This window comes from Trachemys scripta, chromosome 8 (genome assembly GCF_013100865.1).
Source record: "Trachemys scripta elegans isolate TJP31775 chromosome 8, CAS_Tse_1.0, whole genome shotgun sequence".
Lineage (NCBI taxonomy): Eukaryota > Metazoa > Chordata > Testudines > Emydidae > Trachemys > Trachemys scripta.
Genome location: NC_048305.1, coordinates 33138233 through 33165138, shown reverse-complemented (window position 1 = coordinate 33165138; position 26906 = coordinate 33138233). Strand labels below are relative to the sequence as shown.

Sequence of the window (26906 nt, the reverse complement as noted above, 5' to 3'; positions counted from 1 at the left end):
CTAGGTTATTTGAACCATTTCTCCTATACTTAAAGCAACAGCAGCAGAAGCTATGAATATGCAGAACTGTAGTGATGGGCTCTGCATCTCTGGCTTGAAAAAATATATTTTGCTGTTGTGTTCTTTCCTAGAAAAAGCCAACATTAAAGTTGAAGTCAAGTGCTCAGAAGTTAAGAAATGCCAGAAGTAAGGTGGCCTTTGAAGTAAGGTGGGATAATCCCCATTTTACAGATGGAGACCTGAGGCACAGAGACTAAGGTTAAATTAGAACCTGTAAAACGTTTTATTGGTAACTTTTCCAGCGTCTTACAGAAGTGCTGTGGCAGAGGCAGGGTTACAATCCAGTTCTTGGGGTAGAATTTAACTGCCTTAACCAGAAGACTATCCTTTCTTTTCCAGCATTTCCCCTGCCCTGTTCACATTACACCTTCTAACTTCTGCAGCAAATGACGCAGGATTCCTACAGGCATCAGCCCAATACAGTACACAGTCCTGTGTCCATCCTTTGCACTAACATTGTAATCTTACTGCTCTTTTAACACAATGGTTTAAATGTAATTTCTTCATTTTTAAAAAAGCAGTAAATTGAAAAAAAAAAATCCTGTTTTCTGGAACCATATTGACTCTCATATGGGTCACACCTGGTTGGGATCTTTAAATTGACAGCCCAGACCTCAGGCCAATGGAGTTACTGGTAGCAGTACTAGCTCTTATCCACTATGGGCTTGTCTACATTACTGGCTGGATCAATGGGCAGCTATCGATCCAGCGGGGGTCGATTTATCATGTCTAGTCTAGACACGATAAATGGACCGCCGAGTGCTCTCCTGTTGACTCCGGTACTCCACCAGGGGGAGAGGCGCAGGCGGCGTCAACAGGGGAGTGTTAGCCGTCGACTTACCACAGTGAAGACACTGCGGTAAGTAGATCTAAGTACATTGACTTCAGCTACATTATTCACATAGCTGAAGTTGCGTAACTTAGATTGATTCTCTCTCCCTCTCCCCCCTGGTGTAGACCAGGCCTATGGGGACCAACCACTAGAGGGAGATGGGATATTTTGCTAGTGGGGTTTTTTGTCTCCCAAATTACCCCTTGTCCCCACACACATAGCACCTTCCACCCTCCCTCCCTGCCCACCCCTTTGCATTTGAGTCAGGCTGCTTCTTTCTTCCATGCTGCCTGAGTTTAGTGAGTCCACTTGCAGCCTGGTACTGCAGCAGCCCCTGGCAGACAAGAGGTTCAACTGAAGGGAAAATGGTGTTCAGTCCATGTAGCTCAGGGATGGAGCATGCTCAGTCACTACCTGAGGATGAATCATATGCAGTCCAGTTGGCATATAGGAGCTGTGTGGGGATGGAGCATGCTCAGTGCAGATGGAATCTTTGGCGCCTCTAACCCTCTGCTGATCATGTTAAAAACTGCAATTTTTCAGGGTCTCATAACGGCCAAATTTCAGAGGATTTTCATGACGCCAGAATGCATGTCTAGGACACCAGGGTTGGCCCCCTGCTAAATTTCAGATTCCTGCTCTAAAGCATGGAGGTGTTAAAGCTACTCAGTTTAAACTGTTGGTTTTTTTAACATGGGGAAATCATCTTTCCTAACCTCATTCTAGGAAATAGCTGAACCATTTTTTTGGAGACTTTCCATAAAACTTCAGACAAAGATACCTGACTTTAAAAACTTTTTAGCCAGAACAATTATTTTGGCAAAATTACGAACAATTGAAAACAGGATTTTGTGATTGGAAGTAGTAGGCAACCTTAAATTTAGGCATTGCTATCAGCACAATCTGTAATTACATACACAAAGCTATGTTACAAGAATGTTAAGGTTGCAAAGTCACACACTCAGTAGTTACGAAATGCCAGAATTATGTTTTGAAACACCTTTTTTCTGTCCACTTGTGTATGGTATCATAATCTTTAATTACATGATTGCATTCTAGGTTTTTGTCTACAGGTCCCCGTCTCCATCTGTGCATGGGATGGATGGTGCTTAGGAAATATAGTGATTGTACAATATTTATCTACTTTATCCCTTGTGTGACACCATGCACTCTTTATTGTACACCATTGAAGCCTTGCAACATACACAATTATTAATTTCTTCATGAGCTTTTCTGTGGTGCTCATCACTGGAGTATTTGAATGCAATATCGTTACCCTTGTTTTAGAGACAGGGACAGTTGAGTTCCAGCACTTCGGAAAATCAGATTCCAGGTATGTCAAGTTGAGTGCCTAGGAAATGCAGAAACAATGGCCACCTGAGAAAATGTTGATCTGTGTGTCTTTGCTTAGCATCACATAAGAAATCTGACAGGGTAAGGATTGTTTCTGGATGGCATCTGACTGCCTTAATCACGAGACTATCCTTTCTCTTCTCTCCTTCCAACTTCCAGACCATTTGAGGCAGGTGTCCTACGGACAGTAGCCAGGTTCGCCCAACAACCCTAATTCATTCGCTGAGCCTGTGCGGCTTGTATAATGAATGAGGCAGGGGTTTGGTGGGAGAAAAAAACAAATAATAAAAGATTTTCATAATGCATACACACAACGGAGCTGAATTAAGGTTTCATGGACAACCTTAATTCTGAGATTTCTGAACTTCCAGGTATGAAACTTGCTAGGTGTCTAAAAAGGAAAAGGCATAAATTTGATTGTTCAGTTGCCATACACATCATGTGTCAGCATGATTTGAAATAAAACAGTGGATTGCCTATGCTTGAGCAGCCCCATTTTACAGGCAACACAGCTGATGATTGAAAGAGAGGTTGTTTGAGAGGCCGTGTGGATAGGTGAGTTGGATTTGGGTCTGTCATATTGGAGATCTGGGTTCTAGTTCTCAGTGGGGTATGAAGTCTTCCTCAAAAAGGATTGTGAGGGTTCAGAATTATTACTTCTAGTCAGAAGAAGTGAGCCTAGAACTCATGGTCTTCTGGTTTCCAGTGCAGGCCAAAGAATATTTTGATGGGGTGTAGCAACATTAGGATCTGTTTTTTCTGTGTCCTGCATGGAGTGAGTGCTATCTGAAATGCTGAAGTGAGGTGTACGCCAGCAGTGCTATAGATTGAGTGTGGCATGTTGCCCAAAATGGCATTTCCTTTACCCCAGGCGTATCTTTCTGTACATTTCAGAGTTCTGGGGGTGATGGAACTCTTCAAAAATGTCACAAGTATGTCTGTAATATAAAGTGTCAGGAACCCTTAATACAGGGGTTTCTGCTATCCCTCTTACAATAAATTGGACTAATACTAACTATGTGGTTTAGATGAACAGAAAAAGCAATGGTTAAACATAATTAAGATTTTGGAACACTTTATTTCTAATTATTTTTAAAAAATTCGTCTTAGTGTGTTAATCTCGGGGAAAACAGGTTGGAAATCTATATGCAACTTTGACATATGTTGTGCAATATACACTAGAAAAATAGTATTTTCTTATGTAATAGGTACTTATGTTATGCCTACTCACCAACAATGATTGAATATGGTTGGGATGATTTATATCCCCTGGTATATAAAAGAAAATGGAAGATGTTCTGAAATCCTGATTACGTGTAATGATTGCTTTTTCTGTTAATCTATGCAACATGGTTAGTATTAGTCCAATTGATTGTAAGGGGGATGGCAGAAACCCCCTGTATTAAGATTTCCTATCACATTGTTACAGACATTGTGAAATTTTTCCAAATGTACCTGGGAAGTGAATTGGCTTTAAAATTTTGGCACATTCCAAAAGTTCTATATTTAACTAAAATTCAGTTTTATGCTATAGTAGGTTTATAGTATAATTCATTACTGTGCTTTTCATCTGCATTGGTTTTTCGTTCTCCTTTTTCTGTTTTCTTCCCCTTCTCTGTATAATTTCCCTTTTTTCTCTCTCGTCTATAAACAACTCCAGTTGGTTAACTTTGTAATTTTATGACATCCTCTTGTAGTTATACCAAGGGCACTCAGTTGCATGTTTCAGGACATAAATTAATTGCTTCATGGGGCTGACGACGACTCTTGTATCCACCTATACTCAAAACATTGTTCAATTGGTTACATGCATTATGGAGATTTCACCAGCTTGTGAAGCATCTACTATTCCCACAGTCGGAATTTCTGGCTTGATGGGCAGTGGTCTAACCCACCTGTACAAAATTCTTTCCACTTATCTAAGAGTTGTAGATTTTATTGATAAGTTTTTATTAATGCTATTTAGGTTGTCAGCTTTGTGGGAAGGGAAGTATTTAAAATGTTCATGGTAAATTTAATAGAATTTGTCAAAATTTTCTAAAGCATGTTCATTTCAATGTTTCCTGTCCTTTTCTCTCATTATTTATGTTCCTCCTCTTCCTTTCCATATAATATTCTGTGGAGTTCTCACACCCATGAGACATCAAACTTTTGCCTTCCAACTCAATAACACTTCCATTTCACCTGTCTCTCTTGTTCATTTGTACAGTTTGATCCTTAATGGTTAGCTGTGTGGAGCCCAGAACCTAAACAGTCAAGACATGCCCTAGGATACTTGCATGCTGTTGCAGTTTCTGCATTAGGGGCCTAGGGATCCATCTGAGATCTCAGGGCTCCACAAAGTTTCTGTAAGGATTGAAGACTATAGGAATTAAAGGGATAGATTGGAAAACTAGGAGTCAGAGCAGGGCAAGGAAGATCAGGATTATGAGGGAGGATGTAAGTATATGCTTTAACTCCCTATTGTGATAATTCCACCCGCATTCTAGTAATTTAACTAAAAGATTCATAGACAATACTATGCATATATTAATACTGGGATATTCTCTAGATTCCAAAGGAACTCAGTTGTATCATCACCACTGCCTATTAGTCCAATTAGTTAACACATTCCAATAGCAAACTTCTATGGATATAATGTATTAGCCAGTGCATTCTAAACTTCTGTCCTAATAGACCACGCACTGTTTATTTTTAACACCTACTAGCTGATTGAGTTGGATCCTAGAAATATCCATGTAATCAGCTATCACATATTAAAAGTGTACTCTCCCTGGGCCCTACTAAAGTTTATTACATGTTAACTAACATTCCCATCACATATACATTTTTGTCCTAGATAAACTCTTATGGTGAATAGGCTGAAAAGTAAACAAACTGGTAGTGCGTCATTGAAGTGGGGAAAGGCTAAATATTAGCCAAGTGAAAATACAAAGTCAGGGAGAGAGAAACAAATTTATCTTTCTTTAAGACTGTATTACAAACTAATTGTTTTGAAGATGGCAGTATATTTAATTTACAGATCCTTTACAAGGACATCACTTACAGCATGCTCCACACTATACAAGAGACAGGTGTCAAGACAGTCTCTGCTCTGGGGAGTGTAAAGTCTAGAAGATTTATTATAACTATACTAATTTTATTTCTTGATTAAATGGCGCTGTAGAGCTACTGGTCCTTTTTTATGGAAGACAAGGAGTAAGTGAGCAGCCTTTTAGGGCTTGGCTACCCTGGCACTTTATACCTCAATAAAGCCTCCCAGAGCGCTCTACCTTACTCCCCTTCCACACTGGCAAGGCACGTAGAGCACTCTGACTCCCTGGCTAGAGCGCTCCTGGTACTCCACCTGCACGACTGTTGTGTATTGGCTGAGACGCCTTAGGGCCAGTGTGAACGAGGAGTTATCTGCAACGGCGTTTACTGAGTGAGTGAGAGAGAGGCAGTGGGGCTAGAGGGATCTGAACTTACAAGACAGCGTGCTGACAAACTCTCAGCAATGTGAAAACCTACTCTCTCTCCCCCCACATAAAAACAACACACTCCACCCCACCCCCCTCATTTGAAAAGCATGTTGCAGCCACTTTAACGCTGGGATAGCTGCCCATAATCCACCGCTACCAATGCTGCTGCAAATGTGGCCACGCCAGTGCGCTTGCAGCTGTCAGTGTGGACAGACTGGAGCGCGTTCCCTAGTGTGCTCTCCGAAGGCTGGTTTAACCCAGAGCGCTCTACAGCTGCAAGTGTAGCCAAGCCCTTAGTCACTGCTCATTTTTCTTGGTGGTAAGGGGAGTGAGGAAAAATGACCTCTCAGCTGTTTGTGTTGAGATGGGGAGGGAGCAAGAAGCAGAAAAGTAGTGGGAGTCAAGTCCAGGTGGGATGGCAGCTCAGAATTGAATTATTTGGGGAAACAAGACTGATTCAAATATGCTGGACTTTTTGAGGGGAGTGGCAACATTTTATCTTTCACCTGGGTTGGTCTGCTGAATACACCAACCTCAAGTCATCAGATTAAAAGAGCATTCAACCTCCTTTTCATTTCAGTTGTTTGTGGTCTGTTACCAGTGAGTTTTTTTTACTATGCTATCATGTGAAACAAACTGTTCTTTTTTTTATATTTATATTTCACCTTTAAAGGGAGATGATCTATACCTAGGGTAGGCAACCTATGGCATGCGTGCCAAAGGCGGCACGCAAGCTGATTTTCAGTGGCACTCACACTGCCTGGGTCCTGGCCACCAGTCTGGGGGGCTCTGCGTTTTAATTTAATTTTAAATGAAGCTTCTTAAACATTTAAAAAACCTTATTTACTTTACATACAACAATAGTTTAGTTCAGGAATCGGCAACCTTTGGCACGGGCTGTTTTGTTTACCTGCTGCATCCACAGGTTCGGCCGATCACGGCTCCCACTGGCCACGGTTCGCCACTCCAGGTCAATGGGGTTGCTGGTCCCTGGTTTAGTTATATATTATAGACTTATAGAAAGAGACCTTCTAAAAACATTAAAATGTATTACTGGCATGCAAAACCTTAAATTAGAGTGATTAAATGAAGACTTGGCACACCACTTCTGAAAGGTTGCTGACCCCCGATCTATACTCTTCTTTAAACAGGTGCAACCAATTTATTCCATTGTTAGTAGTTCTTAGGCATTTGCACCTGTACTTCCTGCAGAATTTTCACTTTAATATTTTTGACTTTGTGTCGTTATCCTTGATAACTCACTGGGCTTTTGTTAGTTTCTCTGTAACAGGAAGCCAGGCAGGAGGGACTCAAATAAGTTTTAGAGGGAAGCTCTACAGTTAACAGGGGGGGTCAGTGAGTGTAGCTTTATGGGTAATGCTGTTTTATTTTTCTAATAAGCTTCCTCTTTTGAAATAAAACTGCTTTCTGTGATTCACTATTATCACATGACAAAAACTGTGGAGGAGGGGGGAAGGGTGGTAAATGTGAGTTCAAAACACAGCTAGTACCCTGGAAGGGGGAGTCGGCTCCTAAGCAGTTGTGTGAACAGTTTCTATCAGAGTGAGCTCATAATGGAGAGAGCCCCCTCCCCCCCCAAAAGGGCAGGGAAGCAAGATAAAATATACAAGCAAGAGTGGGTATAAGACTCATCTTAATTCTACTTTTTCCTCCAGAACAAGTGATATATAAAGGAGAAGGAAAAAGGGATAACATCCAAATATACACATCTGTATAAATATCTGTAATTTTCATTTTTTAAAAATACACAGCTTTCCCTGACAGCCCCTTTGCCAATCCGTTATCAATTGGCCAATTTCTTATAGGTATGAGTGATGGAGGGGAGGAGAGGGAATGGGTATGTAGGGTGAGTCCAGTGAATACTGATTGCAGAGGTATGAGGAGAAGCATTGAGTAAGTTGGGATTCATGAGTTTGATTGGTGGAGAGAATGCATGACTGTTTCAGTTTTAGTGGCAGAATCGAGTGAGTGAATGTGGGCAGGTAGTGGAGAAAAGGTGTGAACTCAGGGAAAAGGAAAGCTCGAGGGGAGAATGGAGCATGGATGTTGAGGGAGGCGGATGTCAGGTTTTCCATAAAAAGAAAATGGAAAGATGAAAAAAAAGTGAAAAGGGAAAGAAGTTTGAAGTGAGATACATACTGGTAAAGATGGAAGGGAAAAAGCTATCAATTCTTGAAAGGAAAATAGAAGTAAAGGGAAATGGCAGGTTCCAAATCTCTTGGGACATTAAGAACTGTAAATGGCAATCAGCTACAAAGTAGTCTGTAGGGAACAATCCTACACTGACTTAGTGGGCTGGATGACTTGATAGGTCTTTTATGTCCTATTACATGTATAAGAAGGTGTACTGACTGTTTTTTTCACCCTAGATGTATGTATTTTGACTTCACATCAGAAGCTGCTTGTTTAATCACTTCAGCAATTTTCCTGTTCACCTGAGGGAGTTTAATTCTAATTAATTAATGGATTTATTTCCCATTGAGATGATCATTAAAAAGGCTAGATGAGAACCTGTTAATGGAAATTGAAGAGGGGTCAGAAATGGAATTATCTTTACTGTAAATGGAATCAGTGAACATACTCTAGTTCATTGGAAATCTTAACATTTATGGTATCTAGATTTATGTGACTAGAAATCTCTTGTAATGTTCGATAGGAAAATGTTTTATCTTTTTTGGATGTGCTTTTCAAAATGTTTGCACAGGCATGGAATTGCCACAAAATTTAAACACATGCAGAGGAAAATTAAAATAATATTTCTGTTTTTTCCTAGAACACATCAGTAATGGAGGATCAGAATGAAGATGAATCTCCAAAGAAAAATACCCTATGGCAGGTATGACTGAGGTGCCCAAGGGAAGGCAGTAAATGATATATAGATAGTTGGCATTATTTTCAATATTTCTGCCTTTGAGAAAGCTTGCTCCTGCAAATTGAATGTCCCACTTATGCATAGTAGACTTGATGCCATCATATATTTAGCTCAGAGTGGAGTCCTCAGGTAGAAGATGACAGTGATGGACAATTTATACATGACTTGTTCTTTCCAGATTTTTAAAACTTTCTTCACTCTACCTTGACATGAGACAATTTCATCATCAAAACATGCATTACAGTACAAATTCATAAAATAGAGACACAGTGCAATGGCCATAAATGGAAAGAACAAGGTCTAGCACTGCCCTACCAATGCAAGAAAACTGACCGTTGTTGAAATATGCATAACAGATATTGTTCTCTAGAGGAAGGTGAGTGTGTATTCCAAGCTTACTGCCTTTACGCTCTGAAGCACAATTCCTTCCTGACTCTAGATTTAATTTGATCAGTTATTGCCAGATAGTAATCAGTCATCTCTCCTGAGAAGTTTAACCTGCTATATGGAATGCGGCTTAGACTAGAGTTGACTCTAAAACAAGGAGGAAGTCTTGTGTAAAGGCAGTCACATGGTCTCTGCCTGAGACCAATAATCCGTAAATCTATGGATTTATTTCAGAGTAAAATAAACAGTCAAAATTGCCTGTCCATAAAATCTTGTCCTTTTTAAAAAAAAACAGATTATAGGGCAACTTCTCCTTGTGTGCTGATGTTTTGATATTTAAATTATCATCTCCCTAGCTATGAACTTTACTCCCTATACAAGCGGAATAATCCAAAAGATGATGTAGTGTATAACTATTGTCATGTATAAAGAAGAGGTAGATGAATAAAATATGGAATGTCAGTAACAAATGCTTCTTGAGACATTGCTGCTCAAACCTTAACCTTTTAGACCTGGTCACAGACCACATGTGCAGAAACTTTACTTTTTCACAGAAAAAAAGCATAAAGGGAAGAGGAAGAAAATCTTTGAGATATGTGCAGCTGCTTGGTTACATGCTCCCCTTCAATTCTGTTCTCTTTATTTTACCTTTCTGGGTGGTGTTTGTAGCCATGTTTGTATCAAATTTTCCCTGAAAGCATTTGGGGCTACAAGCAATCCCTTACTTGTTTAGTTCTTTCCTCCCTTATGTTTACTACCTGTGCAATTTTGGTGTCTTGCAAATTTGAGGTTTGCTCAACTGGTACACCAGAGCAACACCCAGCAAAGAAAGGCATGAAACAACCACTCTGCTGGTTTAAGTGGTATTTATTCTTTAGTTTCAAGAGGCTTTTGGAAACTTAAGGAATCCTGGAGCAAACTGAAATTAGCAGTAAGTATCACTTCTTTTCCTACAAACTCTGCAGACCTACCTTGAAATGCTCTGTGGATCAATTTGCACATCTAAGGGTATGTCGACACAGTCAACGTTAAAGTGCAGCTGCGGCAACACTTCAGCGTGGCTGTGTAGTCGCGAGTGCCGGGTGACAGCTTTCCCAGCACTGTAATAAAACCACCTCTGTCAGGGGAATAGCTACCAGTGTTGGGAGCATGGCTCACAGCGCTGTAGCACTATCTACACTGCCACTTTACAGCACTGAAACTTGCATCGCTCAGGGGGGTGTTTTTTCACACCCCAGAGCGAAGGAAGTTTCAGTGCTGTAAGTGGCAGTGTATACAAGGCCTAAGTGTCTGCATATAGTCTCTAAGGTGCCACAACTACTCCTGTTCTTTTTGCATATAGCATAGTGGATTAATGTATAACTGTTTTAGATCTGGAAGCTCTAGTCTCACATTTTCAGGGTACAAGTGACGCTTAGCCTGATGTCAGTATACTATTGTTCCTTGTGGAGCTGTCCTGTTTCTTGCTATCACTCTTCCTGCCTAAACTCCAGAATGTCTTGTCATCCTATAATAGTGCTTATTATGTGATTCAAACACTAGATGGTGGTGTATGCACAGTGATGGTTAGAAATTCTTACCAATTATTGAGAATGTTTGGTACCAAGAAGTATCATGGAAGTAGGCAGTATGGCCTTGATCTCTTTCTTCTACTCTTGAGTGAAAGAGTAGAGTTTGGAGGGGAGGGATAGCTCAGTGGTTTGAGCATTGGCCTGCTAAACCCAGGGTTGTGAGTTCAATCCTTGAGGGGGCCACTTAGGGATCTAGGGCAAAATCAGTACTTGGTCCTACTAGTCAAGGCAGGGGGCTGGACTTGATGACCTTTCAAGGTCCCTTCCAGTTTTAGGAGATAGGATATCTCCATTAATTAATTATTATTAAAAATTTAACTTCTGTAGTGGTGTGTCATCCATGGCGAGATCTCTTACGGCACCCAAGTGGAAAATTAAAAACCAAGGTCCCATTTAATGGTCCTAGGTGTTGGCATTTGGACACCCTCAGGTGGCAGGAGTGGACTGTTGTTAAGGAAAGGATCTATAACTTACAAATTCCTGTCAGTTTTCAATGATGGGGCAAGAAAAGGGCAGTGCAACTTTTAATTTTATATTTCTAATTATTATCAGCACTGTCTTTTTCCCAATTTGTGTTGTATAATTACATCCATTAAAACCAATGGAAGTTGTGGAAGGAATACAGCAGTAGAAAGTAATGATGTGAATAAGAGCCTTCCCGCTATGTTGAATGATCACTTCAGTATTTCTGTAAATAATTGTAAATGGGAAGAGGTTTTTAGTTTTTCAGTGTAATTGATCATTTATAATTATATAAGAAAAAACAAATTTCAGTAATCTCATCTATGAAAGCAGAATGTTGAAGTTAATCTTTTTGCATAGATGATCGCTTTTATTATAGACTTTAAAATTTCATTCTGCTAAGATGCACTTCCTTGCATTCTCAGCCCCTTTTTCAGAGTTCAAATTACTCTTACCTGACTCTGCATGCTGATATTTAAGTATTAACTATTTCATCTTTTCTAAAAATAGATAAGTAATGGAACTTCATCCGTGATAGTCTCAAGGAAGCGACCATCGGAAGGAAACTACGAAAAGGAAAAAGACTTGTGTATTAAATATTTTGACCAGTGGTCTGAATCAGATCAGGTTGAATTTGTGGAACACCTTATTTCACGAATGTGTCACTATCAGCATGGACATATTAACTCTTATTTGAAGCCCATGTTACAACGGGACTTCATCACTGCTTTACCAGGTAACAAACGTATCTATAAGAATTGGGAGATAAGTGTATATTTTGCTATAGAGAAATGTAGATTATAAATAGTGTACATTTTTCTGGACAGCCACCATATTTTTATTTTCTCCCATTGGGTAAATACATACTAGCATAACTTGTCAGCCATTTCTGTGATTAATTGAACTGGCCACTGGATGCCAGTATTGTTCCACATAAATACAGTTTAACTAGTATGTTTTAAAGAGCAGTCTGTTTTACTTGGATCTGAATTATTGTAAAAGTTGCTTCTCAATTGCAAACTTCATCCTAGATTTCTTTTCCATACCAAACCCTCTAATGTAGAAAATACCATTAGCCTTCATGGCTTTGATTTGTGAAGCCTATATTGCATTTTTTGTTTTGTCCTAGGTTTCTCACATATTTTTTAAAAGTGAACTGAAATCTTAAATCTGTCTGCTTTGATAAACTAGTCTAGACATCTGGGCTTTCTTGTTACTGACTTAATCAAAAAAAAATAATTGTAAAATTTTTATACAGTTCAAGTTTGGTTCTTTCTTCAGTATTTTGTATATTAACAGACTGTTCATACCTGTGCATACTTTATGTAAGTCCACAAAGAGGATGGAGCACTACTGTTCCAGGTGCATATAATCCCTCTAGCTTTAGACTTTTTTCTGCTTGGCAGGCAACTTATATTTCACAGTTGCCTGAGCAAGAGCTACAAGGATTGGTTGGTTTCCTGGTTTTTGTTCTGATTTCTGATAGTGAGAGGCAGCTACCTTTTTAAAAAAATATACATTCAGCATGTGGTGATTTATAATAATAATAATAATAATACATAAAAAAAGTAGATACAATAGAACCACTGCAGGATATGTTGGATATGAGAAAAACCACTTGTCTTTTAGGAAGTTCAAGAAACCACCTGATGGAGGGGTCCCTAATAGTTGATGGTGTTTAACAGTAGTTAATGAAACATTGAGACACTGTCCAGAACCTGGTCTACCCAGCCATTGGAAAAGGCTGCTCATTTTAAATCCAGGCCGTTATGATAAAATTGACACAAGTCAGTCAAAGAAATTTGCTTCAAATGCTCTGTTAGTATAAGGTTAGGAGTTGCTCTACCTAATATCTGTCAGTTTTCTTTCTTTGTAATCTTGCTCCTCTCCTAGCCTTTCACATTCTCCTGTCTTCCCGTATTGGTATATTCTCTCTCCCTTGTTTGCTTTGACCATCTGTCTGTCCTCTGCATTGAGCAGTCATAGAAACAATAGCTAGAATACCAGATTGTTATGCACATCATTGTACTTATTATTTGTCAGATGACACCAGCACAACACACCATGTTTTCTGATGTTTGAATCAAACAGGCCTGAGCTACTGAGAAACTGATAGTGACAGGCAGCTGATTGAATTGATGCAGTGCTGAGGGGGCAAATCTGTCAGAGCTGGATGACCATAAGAACTCAAGCAGAGCTATTCTTGTTTTCCTTCTGTCTATCCTTTTCCCAACTAAAATTGTAACTGCTTCCCTCTAGGCATGCAGGATATTGTTAAGACCTCAGCACCTCTGGGAAACCTGAAAACCTAGTAAGGGACACCATAGAAACTGAAAGGAAAGGAGACGAGAAAAGACGCTAGGAGCCAATGATGTATTATGAGATGGAATCTAGTTTTGATTATAAACATTCATGTTGGTATTTTACTTAGTTACTTATACATAATTCACTTATTTCAAATCTTCATATAAGGGTTCACTACCAAAGTGGTGGTGGTTTGTATTGCAGTAGTGGCTAACAGTCCCATTTGAGATTGGTGCCTCATTGTACATACACAACAGTAAGAAACAGTCCCTATCCTAAATCATTTGCAGTCTTGAGACAAGACAAAGGGATGAAAAAACAAGTAGTATCCCCATTTTACAAATGGGGAGCAAAGCAGTGAAACCAACCAGGTACATGTCAGTTTCACTCTGCTGTTGCCTAAATTTTTTTTCCACTGGGCAGAGAATTTTCTACTTGTCCCAGAGGTGCCAGCTCATATTTAAAATGGACGCCATTCCAACAGGCCAGGTGAGGGTCTGGGCTTCAGCAGTTGCGGACAAAGTGGGAGTGAAGGAAAAAAAGGGAAATTTTAAAAAACTGGACAAGAAAAAAATACAGAAGGAAAAAAGGTAGAATATGCAGGGAAGGGGGAAAGATGAGATCAATATTATGAAAAGCTAGCTTTATACAAGATGTTTCAATCTAATTTAATTGTGGGTTGCTTCTTTCCAGTGAATTTCCTAGCTTTTTCTGCAGAAATGACCCCGCTCAGCTTTTAGATACTATAGATCTCCTGCCCCAGTCTCCTTTTTTAAAGTGGATATCTGCTTTATATTTTCCTGGGAGATATTTAAAAAGTGTGCAACTTCAAAATCAGGCCTGTCTGGTCAAGGCATTTATACAGTGTGGTCTTCAGTTAAGAAAGTGGATTTTTGAACTCAAGTTTGAGTTTGCAGTTGCTTTATCTTGAACTTCAGTGTAGAATCTAGATATCTATTACCAAGATTTGTAATGATCCATATCACTTATTCATATAAAAGAATCCTATAAGTCCTCATATTTACATATACACATTTATGTTTATTATATATATTATATTAAATACATTGATGATTTAAAATGTTTGCTGCCAGCAGCTTTTATTGTCAATAAAACAATGTACTTAAAAAAAAAATCTTCCTATCAGGCAAATATTGACCATGTGAGCATGAAAATTAATGTACATTTTGGATTCAGACTTCTGTTGGAAAATGTTTGACATTTTCAGAAAATAAAGGTGGCAATTACATTCAAAAATGTTAATAAAATGCTAACTTCAAGTCCTGTTTGAAGATAACATTCCTCTAAGGAGTTCAGTGTCTCCACACACAGTGATCAGCTTTGCATGGTTGCTCTTTTGTTCAAAAAATGATTGTTGATGTTTCTGACAGCTGTAATGTAGACATGACATTGAATGAAGCAGCTTTATGGTACAGTATTAATTGGGCTTGTCCTAGGTTTTAGCTTTCTTTTGGTGTGATTGGAGAAAATCTCATTTTTTTTTAATGTATTTATTTTTAGCTACAGCATAAACACTGAAAGCTTTATTGGAAAAAAATAGGGTTGTTTTCCTTCTTGACCTTGAATTTGGCCTTCCTTTCATCCTGTCAAATCATTTTTGTATATTTCATTCACTATAAGCTTCTTATACAAAGTGTGTTTTGTCATGCACAGGAAAACACTATCTTTTTAATCTAGCAAACTTTCCTTTTTGAAAGGATATCAGAATAAATATTGGGGAATACTAGAAGAAATGTTTTTATACTAAATATATATGGAGGCGGAGCGGAAATGTTCACTTAGAGGAATCTAATGGAGGTGGCATAGATGATGATAGAGAATACCCACCCCAGATATATTGACACAAATGTTGGCATCCTCTAGCTTTGTAAAAGACAGGTTTGACATAATCCACACCATGAATCATTAAAGATCTGGTTATTAACGATATTTAGGCACCACACCTGAATACCTTTAAAAAGCTGGTCCTAAATTTTTAGGACTGTTTTAACTTTGTCATGTAGAAATGTATTCTCTATATGTAAAGGGTTTTTACTAGCTAATGAAAGGTTTTTTTTTTTGTTTTTTTTTTTTAAATTTCATGGCTTAAACGCAGGTTTATTTTACTCTTGTGTATTGTGAAAATGCCTAGAATTGTGATTTTTATTTTACCCAGCTTTTCTGGAGATATTTTAAAAATTGTGTACTAGGTGTATATAGTATTTGTCTGGCATCTGTGCAAACATACTTTATTGTTCTATCACTGTGTGAAGATTCTTATCCACTCATTCATTAAGAACAACTTGCCATTTTAAAATTGACTAGTTTTTGCTTATTAGAGCCCCAATCCTGCAGATTTCAGTGTGTGAGAAGATCCCTACATATCCAAAAAGATCTCCACTGAAATTGTGGAACACGTGGTGTGCAAGGGTTTGTTTTGTGCATTGTAACTTGCAGGATCAGAGTGTATATGCTAATTAGTCTGTGTATGTTAAAATATAGATTCTTCTTTATGCAATGTTCCAGTTGTAACATTTTACATTGCTATTCCTTATGCTTTATAGTTAGAGGTAAGGATGTTGGCTTAGAGAGCTGCAATTATGAGATCTTGCCATACCTGAACCTATGGTATGTGAAAGCTATTGATTCTAACCATTTTAACACTTTCTGCAAGATATAAACTGTATGGCATTGTTCAATGCTAGGGCATATATTGTATGATGTTTATTTTCCTTTAAGACAAATTTTATTTTTATCCTCATTCTTGGAGACAGATTAATTCCATAAGAATTTAAAACATTAATTCCTTTATTTCTGTAATTATTTTAAAATAGGAAGTTACTATACTGAATACTTGTCAATTAAAGTCTTTAACTTTTTGCAATTTGTAGTAGACTAAAAGTCAGAAATAACAAATACAAAATATTCATTTTTATCTTGTTTAATTTACCCAAACAAGTCAAACTAAGTTCAGACCTCTTTGAAACTTTTAATCTTTCTAATCACTTATGAATGACTTTCATAATAGAAGTTAATCAGATCAATTGCAAACATTGCCATTTTGGTTTCAGTTGTACAGGAAATGGATTAAAAATGGCAGAATTGCATAAGGGATTTAGAGAAATTACTTGAAATTTATTACAATTTATCTTGTACCTAGATACCAGAGTATATGGAGTGAATAGCTTGAAATAAGTATTTAAAATTATTCTGGGTCTGTGATGTGCATGTTCAGATCTTCAGAACATAGTTTGCGGTGCACAGCATCTTTTGTAAACCTTTGATCTCTGGGAAGAGCTGTAGCAAAAGGCCCACTGAAAATTAAGCATATCAAAAAGGGCAGGTGTGCACCCTTGTCTCATCCATGTTTGTAAGGGAAGGCTTTCTTGCACTAGGGTTTGGATTAAAATGAATACATTTAACAAAATTAAGGCCTAAGATGGAACTGACCGTTCATGTTGAGTGGAATGGTCTGCTTATAGAAACTTTCTTTGCATCCAGAATGTTGCTGCTGTGGAGAGATGAGAATAAGTTAAACAAAGATGCACAATAATTTAACCTCTGTGCCAAATGCTTTTGGGTTCTGATTTAATCGTTTGAAAAACACATCTATACTAGAATGCTTACCAGACATTACAAATAAGCTGTGCTACACTTAGGATAAGGAACATTTGGTTGATCATGTTACATATGGATACATTTTCAGAGTCCCCCAAAGGGTTTTTACCTCTACTTGTCACTCAGTATTCGTTTTCTGTAAAGATATCCATCATACCCACCCAGCTGTTGGTTGTGACCAAGTTAGAAATTCTCCAGGTTCAAAATTCTAAAGCTGTTGGCTCAAGGAGACGTCTTGCATCAGTCCAGCAATAGAATGTAGAAATTCATTGTGCTCCAACTGCCATTAGAAAATCACTAGGCATATACATTTAGTCTGGAAAACAGAAGACAGAGGGACATAACAGTTTTCAAGTACATAAAAGGTTGTTACAAGGAGGAGGGAGAAAAATTGTTCTTCCTAACCTCTGAGGATAGGACAAGAAGCAATGGGTTTAAATTACAGCAAGGGAAGTTTAGGTTGGACGTTAGGAAAAACTTAGGTTGGATGTTAGGAGGGGGTGCGGGCTCTGGGGTGGGGCTGGGGATGAGGGGTTGGGGGTACAGGAGGATGCTCCGGGCTGGGACCAAGGGATGGTTAAGCACTGGAACAAATTGCCTAGCGAGGTTGAGGAATCTCCCTCATTGGAGATTTTTAAGAGCAGGTTAGACAAACACCTGTCAGGGATGGTCTAGAAAATACTTAGTCCTGCCATGAGTGCAGGGGACTGGATTAAATGACCTCTCAAGGTCCCTTCCAGTCCTATGATTCTATGATTTCAGTTGGCTGTTTGAGCCTGTTTGAAATCTGAGCCATGCTGCAAGTCACAGTGATGTACAGTTGGGACCTTGTTGCTCATGTATCACTATATCCATTATATTTAATGGGCAAATGCAAAAATGATAACCTGAAGTGGGGAGAAGTTTAAGAAGACATTAAAAATTCTACAACTACTTTTCCTCCCTATTCTGCTCAGGTGTTCTTGAACTGAAACACTGTATATGCCCTTACAGTTCAGTATAACTTTTGGGGGGATGTTGGCGGGGTTAACAAAATGCTTACCGTAAAAACTAAGTTTGTCATCCGGAACTGCATGTTACTAAATGGGAAGTAGGTGCCAATTGCGAAAAGTAAAACTGGTGGGAAAGCTCAAACTACCCTTTGGTTTTGACTGAAAAGGTGATGCTCTTTAAAAATCACCTTTTCAGTCAAAACCAGAGTTGCTTGTTCTCTCTCAAGTGGTGTTAACTGTTTGGTTATCACGGGCTGTGAGCAGGTCTCAGTATCTCCTTAGCTCAGAGGGCCGGATGCAGTCCCTGGGCCGTAGTTTGCCCACCCCTTCCTTAGCTGCTTCCTCTCTGAGCAAGATTGGAAAGATAGAAAATAATACTGAAGAAACTAAAGCAATTTTTGAGTTTTTAAACAAATACATTGTGTCCTAATGTGGATTACTTTCCACAAATCATCCTTTAGTATGGAAGCATGGAAGAGATTTCAGGCCATGACCTGCACTGTTTAATTAAAATATTTGTAATTCTTAAAACTCTCAGTTGTGATTTATAAAAGATAATTCATCCTGAATGGATAGAGATGAAAAGATGTATGGGGAAGTGAGTGGCTGGAGTTGGAGGAATGAGAGGTTGAAAGTGGCAGTTTTAAACTGCTCCCTCACCCTATGGAGCCAAGCTGCATTGTGGCCATTTCAGTCTCTTAATTGGGAACTGCTCAGTATTCCGAATTTAACTCACTTTATCTACAAATTGACTATTGGTTGACAAACCGCTACTGAAAGATCAGATGGGGGCTCAGATAGTTCACAGAACTTGCTTTGGAAGAGTGGAGGGGGAACGCTAGCAAAAATAACATTCAAATTGGTAGAGTATTTAACTTTTTCCCTATTTTCTCATTTTACAAGGAGGTATCCATAGAGGAAGGAGATATTGCATAAACCCCCATGAAACTACTTTTTACGTTTTATAAATGAGCCATATTGTCACATGGGGGGACACACTACAGGTGTCCTGCAGTGACAAGAAACACCTCTATCCACTGGGGAGGGAAGCTCATATTCATTTGCTTCATTACTTCTAGTTGTAAGAGTCCTGACTAAGCTGAGCAAAAGACAAGGGTTCTGCAGTCTCATTAGTCTCCTGCTGACCAAGATGCATGTGTAGCCATATTTGATCACACAGAACTGGGGAACTTCTACATTCCAGCCTGGAATTGCTCTCCCTATTTGCATGGCTTCTGAGAGACTAAAAGCTGATAGGCTTGTTTCTGAGAAGATGTCTTGAGTTCTTGCTGCACAGGCATCTATAAGTGGAATGTACACATTCAAATGGAAATGAATGGATAACTTTACATGTCTCGGATAAACTGCTTGAATACATTTCTCATCTCTTACCTGTTAGATTCCTTCACTGACTGAGGTAATATCTTTTATTGGATCAGCTTTTGTTGCTGAGAGAAAGAGAAGCTTTTGAGCCACACAGAGCTCTTCTTCAGGTCTCTGTCAGAAGTTGACCCATCGTGTGTGTCTCATATCCTGAGACTGACACTGCTACAACTACACTGCATCCTTCACTGCGTGTCCTCGCTCTTATCCTTGCATGAATATGTCAAAAGGTTTAGTTAATTAAAAAGAAATCTAAACAAACTCATCTGTAATGGGATGATGGAATCTTTACAAAATTTATAGAAGCAACATTTTGGCCATTGTGCTTGTGAACTCAGTTTTTGGACATGGAAGACCATTTTTCCACGTGATAGTGACAAACTTTCAGTGAGCTTCAGGCTCCAACTTTATGCTAAGCTGTTGAGTGCTATGAACACCATTTCAGGTGGCATTAGTTACTGCTGATATTTTTTCATGCTTGCATGCCTGTCTTAGCTACGTCAACAATCTAATCTATTTTCATCCAGGGAGTGTAAATAAATTTCATCTACTCTGGTGTAAAATAAATTTACTACAATCATACTTCAACTCCCTCCCACACAAATCTTTATTTTTACTAACCATGGTATGTACACTTTGTTTACACTTTATACTGCTTGCAGTTTCTTACTGATGTTGCATGTGGTTTCATAGAGAAATCATTAGAGCTTTGTCATTTGTTGAGTGTCTTTAAAGAAAGGATAATTACTTGTAATTGTTCTGCTTAAAATACACATCCAAAAAGATTATCCAATTCCCACCCACCTTTCTGTAGAACTGAAGATTTGTTGTAGTTTCGTTATTGTGAAGAGGCTGGTGCTTCACACCCCCTGCTGGATGCAGTGGCTTTTTAGTACTTTGAGATGGTCTTAAATTTCATTTGTATGCAGGTGCACAGAATGATCTGTCTGAGGTATACCTTTTGACTCTTGAAGGATGTGCATTATGTCGGACAGGATCATGCAGTTAAACTAGAAAGTGCTAGTTTACTTTCTGGATCTTAACTAAACTGTGTTAAGGCTTGATGAATTTCTCTGTAAAGAGTGATTAGGGCAGGGAGATTGATGTGTGGTGCTGCTGCTTCAGTGATGAAAATTTAGAAATATAAGGAAAGCATGTAGTTAAGTATGTAGTGCATGAATAACTCACATATAAAAGTTCCAGGCAGCTTGCTCTGAGCTGTTATAAAATAATACCATATTTGGCTAAAACTGTGTTAAAAGATAACTCTTAAAAATTATCTGTTTTTGAAAATAACTTGTCTGAAAGAATTAAGCTCCCTTTTTCAGACTTCAAAGGGAGAAGTTTAAGTAGTATTTGCTTGGTACTGTCCATTCTGAATTTTACACCTGTGCGAATGCAAGGAAAATGGAAAATGTTTGCGGTCTCTGGCTTCCTTTCTCTTCAGTGGAAAAAGTGATAATTATGGTATGCTTTTCAAAAAGCAGTGGTAGAATGTTTAGTCTACAGGGTTTTTTTCTTACAGGGTTAGGTTGTGGTTAGTAAGTACTGTTATTAAAGGAAAAACGGTATATCATTCAAACTAAAGGCAAACCTTTACTACTTCACAAAGGTGATAGGATATTGCCAGAGACTGTCAAATCAGTTTTGTTGCAAATACCATGTTACTTGCCTTTTACAGTTTTCAGACTTATTAAGAAAAGCTTTGGATTCTTCTAAATATGCTGACCATGTTTCTTTTAGTATGTCAAATATTATTTGTACTAAGTAGACATTAATTCATAATAAAAGGTAATTTAGTTGTAAGAGTAATTGATTTCACCTTTGTGCCTTAATTAATAAAGGTTAAATGAAAGTTAAATGAATTTTACAATACTTTGCATTTTCTTATGCAAATCATGGATTTTTTTTTAGTCAGCTTGCAACTTCGACCTTTGTAATAATATCTTATGTTGCCTTTGCCTAGAAAAATAAGGTTCCTTCTGCAGCTGTTTTGTATGTAAAAAAGCTGTACACTGTATTGAGCAAGTAAAACCCTGCCAAAGTTCTTTGAAATTTGTTTCTAAAATAACAAAAATCTGTGCAGTCTCATGATCTAAGCTACTGTTTCATATCCAGCTTTAGTCAGTTGCATGGAATTGACATCCCGCATTTGGGTTTCATTTTCATACAAAGTGATATTTACACATTGAGCTTTGAAATCTCTCTGGATTTTAATTGTTTTAATTTATTATTGAAATTAAACCAAACCTTCATCTGGTACCTATAATCACCAGCAGCTGTACCTTTTCACTGTTTTATATAAAACTACCAGAACACTCTGAGGCCTTGTCTACACTACGAGAGTAGTTCGATTTTACTTAAATCGAATTTTTGGAATCGATATTGCAAAGTCGAACGTGTGTGTCCACACTAAGGACAGTAATTCGACTTTGTGAGTCCACACTAACGGGGAAAGCGTCGACATTGGAAGCGGTGCACTGAGGGCAGCTATCCCACAGTTCCCGGAGTCCCCGCCGCCCATTGGAATTCTGGGTGGAGCCGCAAATGCCTTCTGGGTAAAAAAAAAAGGGGCCAGAGTGCTTTTGGGTAACTGTCGTCATCCGTCCATCACTCCCGCCCTCCCTCCCTCCCTGAAAGCGCCGGCGGGAAATCATTTCGCGCACTTTTCCAGTCATTGACAGCGCGGACGCCACAGCACTGTGAGCATGGAGCCCGCTGCAACCATCGCTGCAGTTGTGGCCGCTCTCAACGCCTCGCAGCTTATCATACAGGTTGCCCTGAGGCAGATGCAGAAAAGTCAGGCGAGGAGGCTACGTCAACGCGGTGATGGCCTGAAGTCTGAGAGTAGCACAGACCTCTCAGAAAGCAGGGGACCCAGCGCCGAGGACATCACGGTGGCAATGGGTCATGTTGATGCTGTGAAACGGCGATTCTGGGCACGGGAAACAAGCACTGAGTGGTGGGACTGCATAGTGCTGCAGGTCTGGGATGAATCACAGTGGCTGCGAAACTTCCGCATGCGGAAGGGAACTTTCCTTGAACTTTGTGAGTTGCTGTCCCCTGCCCTGAAGCGCAATGACACCCGGATGCGAGCAGCCCTGACTGTCCAGAAGCGAGTGGCCATAGCCCTCTGGAAGCTTGCAACGCCAGACAGCTACCGGTCAGTCGCGAACCAGTTTGGGGTGGGCAAATCTACTGTGGGGGTTGTTGTGATGCAAGTAGCCAAGGCAATCGTTGATGTACTGCTGCCAAAGGTAGTGACCCTGGGAAACTTGGAGGCGATCATAGATGGCTTCGCAGCGATGGGATTCCCAAACTGCGGTGGGGCCATAGATGGAACTCACATCCCTATCCTGGCACCGGACCACCAGGCCAGCCAGTACATTAACAGAAAGGGCTACTTTTCCATGGTGCTGCAAGCACTGGTGGACCACAGGGGACGTTTTACCAACATCAATGTCGGATGGCCGGGCAAGGTTCATGACGCTCGTGTTTTCAGGAACTCTGGTCTGTTTAGACGGCTGCAGCAAGGTATTTACTTCCCGGACCACAAAATAACTGTTGGGGATGTGGAGATGCCTATAGTCATCCTCGGGGACCCAGCCTACCCGCTAATGCCCTGGCTCATGAAGCCCTATACAGGTGCCCTGGACACTGAAAAAGAACTCTTCAACTACCGGCTGAGCAAGTGCAGAATGGTGGTGGAGTGTGCTTTTGGACGTCTCAAGGGGAGATGGAGAAGCTTGATGACTCGCTGTGATCTCAGCGAAACCAATATCCCCATTGTTATAGCAGCTTGCTGTGTGCTCCACAATCTCTGTGAGAGCAAGGGGGAGACCTTTATGGCGGGGTGGGAGGTTGAGGAAAATAGCCTGGCTGCTGATTACTCACAGCCAGACAGCCGGGCGATTAGAAGAGACCAGCGGGAAGCGCTGTGCATCCGGGAGGCTTTGAAAGCAAAGTTCCTGAGTGAGCAGGGTAACCTGTGACTTTAAAGTTTGTGTACAGAGAAGCCGAACCTGCCCCCGTTTCTTTACCCAGTTCATGTTGACTATCCTATCCAGTTACATACCCCCTTCACCCCACTTCCAACACATGTTTCAAAATAAAAATAGTTCTACTTTGTTAAAGCACACCGTTTTCTTTAATACTGTTTTCGCGGGAATTTTTTAAAACTGGGACGCAGACTGTGGTGCGGAGCGGGTGTAGTGTAGTCGCGCGAATGCAGCTTCTAAACTCAAGGACTGACAGGCTCCGCTGCGGTGGGATGGTTGTTTCAACGGAGCCTGTCACCCCTCCTGATAGGGACTGTGTGTATGGGGGGTCTATGTGACTTTGTGGCAGGGGGAGGACGGTTACAGATCCCCTGCTGTGTGGCTCTGTGATCCTGCCTAAGGACCGCCGCTTAAGATCTCTAACTGCCCTCCCCTGCCACAAAGTCACAGAGCAACCCACCCCCCACCACATAACATGAAAACAACCTCCCAGACTAACCAGGGTAAGTAGTCACTGCATCACTGCACTATGTATGTGCCCTGCTGCTGTGCCTGCCCCCGACTATGTACCCTGCCAAAGGTGACTGTCCTGTCCAATTACCAACCCCCTTTCCCCCCCTCCTCCAAAAGAACATGATGGAAACAGTAGTTAACAGAAACATATTTTTTATTATCAACTACACATGGAACTGGGAAGTGAAACTTGGACGGGGGCTTGTGTCAGGCGGGAAGGAAAGAACTTGTCAAACTTTGGGGAATGAGAGCCTTCTGCTGCTCGAGCTCTCTGCAGGGGTGGAGTGAGAGTTAGCAGGGACTCTGCCGCCTCTCCTTCTGTGCACTTTGGGTGAAGGGAGTATGGGACTTGGTGGCGGGGGAGGGCGGTTAGAGATGGACTGCAGCGGGGCTCTGTCCTCCTGCCTCCGTTCCTGCAGAACATCCACAAGGCGCCGGAGCGTGTCCGTTTGCTCCCTCAGTAGTCCAAGCAGGGTTTGAGTCGCCTGCTGGTCTTCCTGACGCCACCTCTCCTCCCGATCCATGTTGGCTTGGTGCATTCGGGTCAAGTTCTCCCGCCACTGGGTCTGCTGTGCTGCCTGGGCTCTGGAGCAGGCTATAAGCTCTGAGAACATGTCCTCCCGTGTCCTCTTCTTCTTATGCCTAATCCTCCCTAGCCTCTGGGAGTGTGATGACAGGCTAGGTTGTGAGACAGTCGCAGATGGGGCTGTGGGAATGGGAAAAAGGGAGTGAATTCCTCAGAAAGATAAATGTAGTTGTGAACAAAGAACATAGTCTTTCTCTGTGAACAGGACCATGCACAGCACCTATCACATGCGCACTCAGCACAAGGTCGAATTCTCGGCCTTCGCATTCAGTGTCTGGGGTTTTGCAGAGCACATTTGAGAACCGTGTCAGGACAACGGAATTGCTCTTGCACGCAGACATGGTAAGCCGTAGATTCGTGGCAGCTTAAAACTTTAATATTAGCAATGGCCTCATTTCACATTGAAATCAATGTCGGTCCCTGCTGCCAGCAATCCGGCAAGCAGGAAGTCTGCTCCTGTGCCACACCCTCGCGGCTGTCCCCGGGAACGATCCCTTTCGGCTGCCCCTCTCCCGCCTCCACCGCGTGGCTGCAAACCAGCGGTTACAGTTCTGTAAAGGAACGGTAAAGCAGTCCCAACACTAACATTCCCCTACCTCATTCAAAGCAGGTCATCATGAGCGACATCACCCTCATGAGGATCTCTGAGAGCGACAGACAGAGAATGCTCCGGGAAAGCCTCCAAAGACCAGGGCCGTATGCCGCCATGCTGTGCCAAGCAATGATTCCGGAGTACTTGCTAGTCTCGTGGCGCGGCAACGTGTCCTACTACGGAGGACCCAATAAGGCCGCTCTCCCCAAGAACCTAATGCAGCGGATTTCAAATTACCTGCAGGAGAGCTTCCTTGAGATGTCCCAGGAGGATTTCTGCTCCATCCCCGGACATATAGACCGCATCTTACTGTAGCTGCAGTAGCAGGGACTAAACAGTAGAGCGGCTTGGGCAGGACAATCATGCAAAACCGGACATTGCTAGATTTTTTTTCTCAATAGTTGCACTGCCCATGACTGAACCGTAAAGTTAATCAAACTAATCATGAGAAACCCATTTTTTAAATTGTTAATATTCATGTTCTGTTACAAATAAATGTTTAGATGTTTACAACACTTACTGGATGATCCTTCACCAGATTCTGTGTCCGGGGTAACGGCTGGGGAGGGTTGGTAGGGGATCTCTGTAAGGGTGATGAAGAGATCCTGGCTGTCGGGGAAATCAGCGTTGTGAGCGCTGTCGACTGCCTCGTCCTCCTCATCTCCTTCCTCATCTTCCCCGTCCGCTAACATGTCCGAGGATCCGGCCGTGGACACTATCCCATCCTCAGAGTCCACAGTCAGTGGTGGGGTAGTGGTGGCGGCCGCACCGAGGATGGAATGCAGTGCCTCGTAGAAACGGGATGTCTGTGGATGGGATCCGGAGCGTCCGTTTGCCTCTTTGGTCTTCTGGTAGCCTTGCCTCAGCTCCTTGATTTTCACGCGGCACTGCGTTACATCCCGGCTGTATCCTCTCTCTGCCATGTCTTTAGAGATCTTCTCATAGATCTTTGCATTCCGTCTTTTGGATCGCAGCTCGGAAAGCACGGACTCATCGCCCCACACAGCGATGAGATCCAAGACTTCCCGATCAGTCCATGCTGGGGCCCTCTTTCTATTCTGAGATTGCACTGCCATCAGTGCTGGAGAGCTCTGCATCGTTGCCAGTGCTGCTGAGCTCGCCACGATGTCCAGACAGGAATGAGATTCAAACTGGCCAGACAGGAAAAGGAATTCAAATTCAAATTTTCCCGGGGCTTTTCCTGTGTGGCAGTTCAGAACATCCGAGCTCTTACTGCTGTCCAGAGCGTCAACAGAGTGGTGCACTGTGGGATAGCTCCTGGAGCTATTAGCGTCGATTTCCATCCACACCTAGCCTAATTCGACATGGCCATGTCGAATTTAGCGCTACTCCCCTCGTCGGGGAGGAGTACAGAAGTCGAATTAAAGAGACCTCTATGTCGAACTAAATACCTTCGCGGTGTGGACGGGTGCAGGGTTAATTCGATGTAACGGCGCTAACTTCGACATAAACGCCTAGTGTAGACCAGGCCTGAGGGGGGTGATGTTGTTGTTTTGTTTCTCTGAAAAGTATACTAATAAATGCTAGACATGCTTATTAAGGAAAATGTTTAGTTTATGGCTTCTTTCAGTTCCAAGTGTGTTTTTAAATATATAAACAGACATGAAGTATAAAATGTGTATTTGTAGCCTTTTGATGGTATTCTGGATCTGAACTACATATTTTTTTTAAAATGAATTGAGTGAGAGATTCCTGCTTAGTGTCTGAGGTACTTATAAATGGCCTGTCGTAGTAGCTAGGCTTTGGACATGTTACTGCTGAATTCATTTGGATAAAGTGCACATTTCCACATTTTTAGTTTGATTTGATATAAGTAAATGTGGACATCACATTTATGATGTGAATTACCTGTAGAAAATTGAAGAATCAAGAAGGCATAC

The 26906-nt window shown here is 40.9% G+C and overlaps 1 protein-coding gene across 6 annotated transcripts in view; it reads left to right on the top strand.

Annotated features, from left to right (window-relative positions):
- FBXW11 (F-box and WD repeat domain containing 11) overlaps positions 1 to 26906 on the top strand; it is a 128747-nt gene that overhangs the window by 63357 nt on the left and 38484 nt on the right. For all 6 annotated transcript variants that reach the window (XM_034779024.1, XM_034779022.1, XM_034779020.1 and 3 more), the window contains 2 exons: positions 8501 to 8563; positions 11530 to 11755. In XM_034779024.1, coding sequence (XP_034634915.1) covers positions 8513 to 8563; positions 11530 to 11755 — 277 coding nt within the window. In that variant the 5' untranslated portion in view covers positions 8501 to 8512. The remainder of the gene's footprint in view (positions 1 to 8500; positions 8564 to 11529; positions 11756 to 26906) is intronic.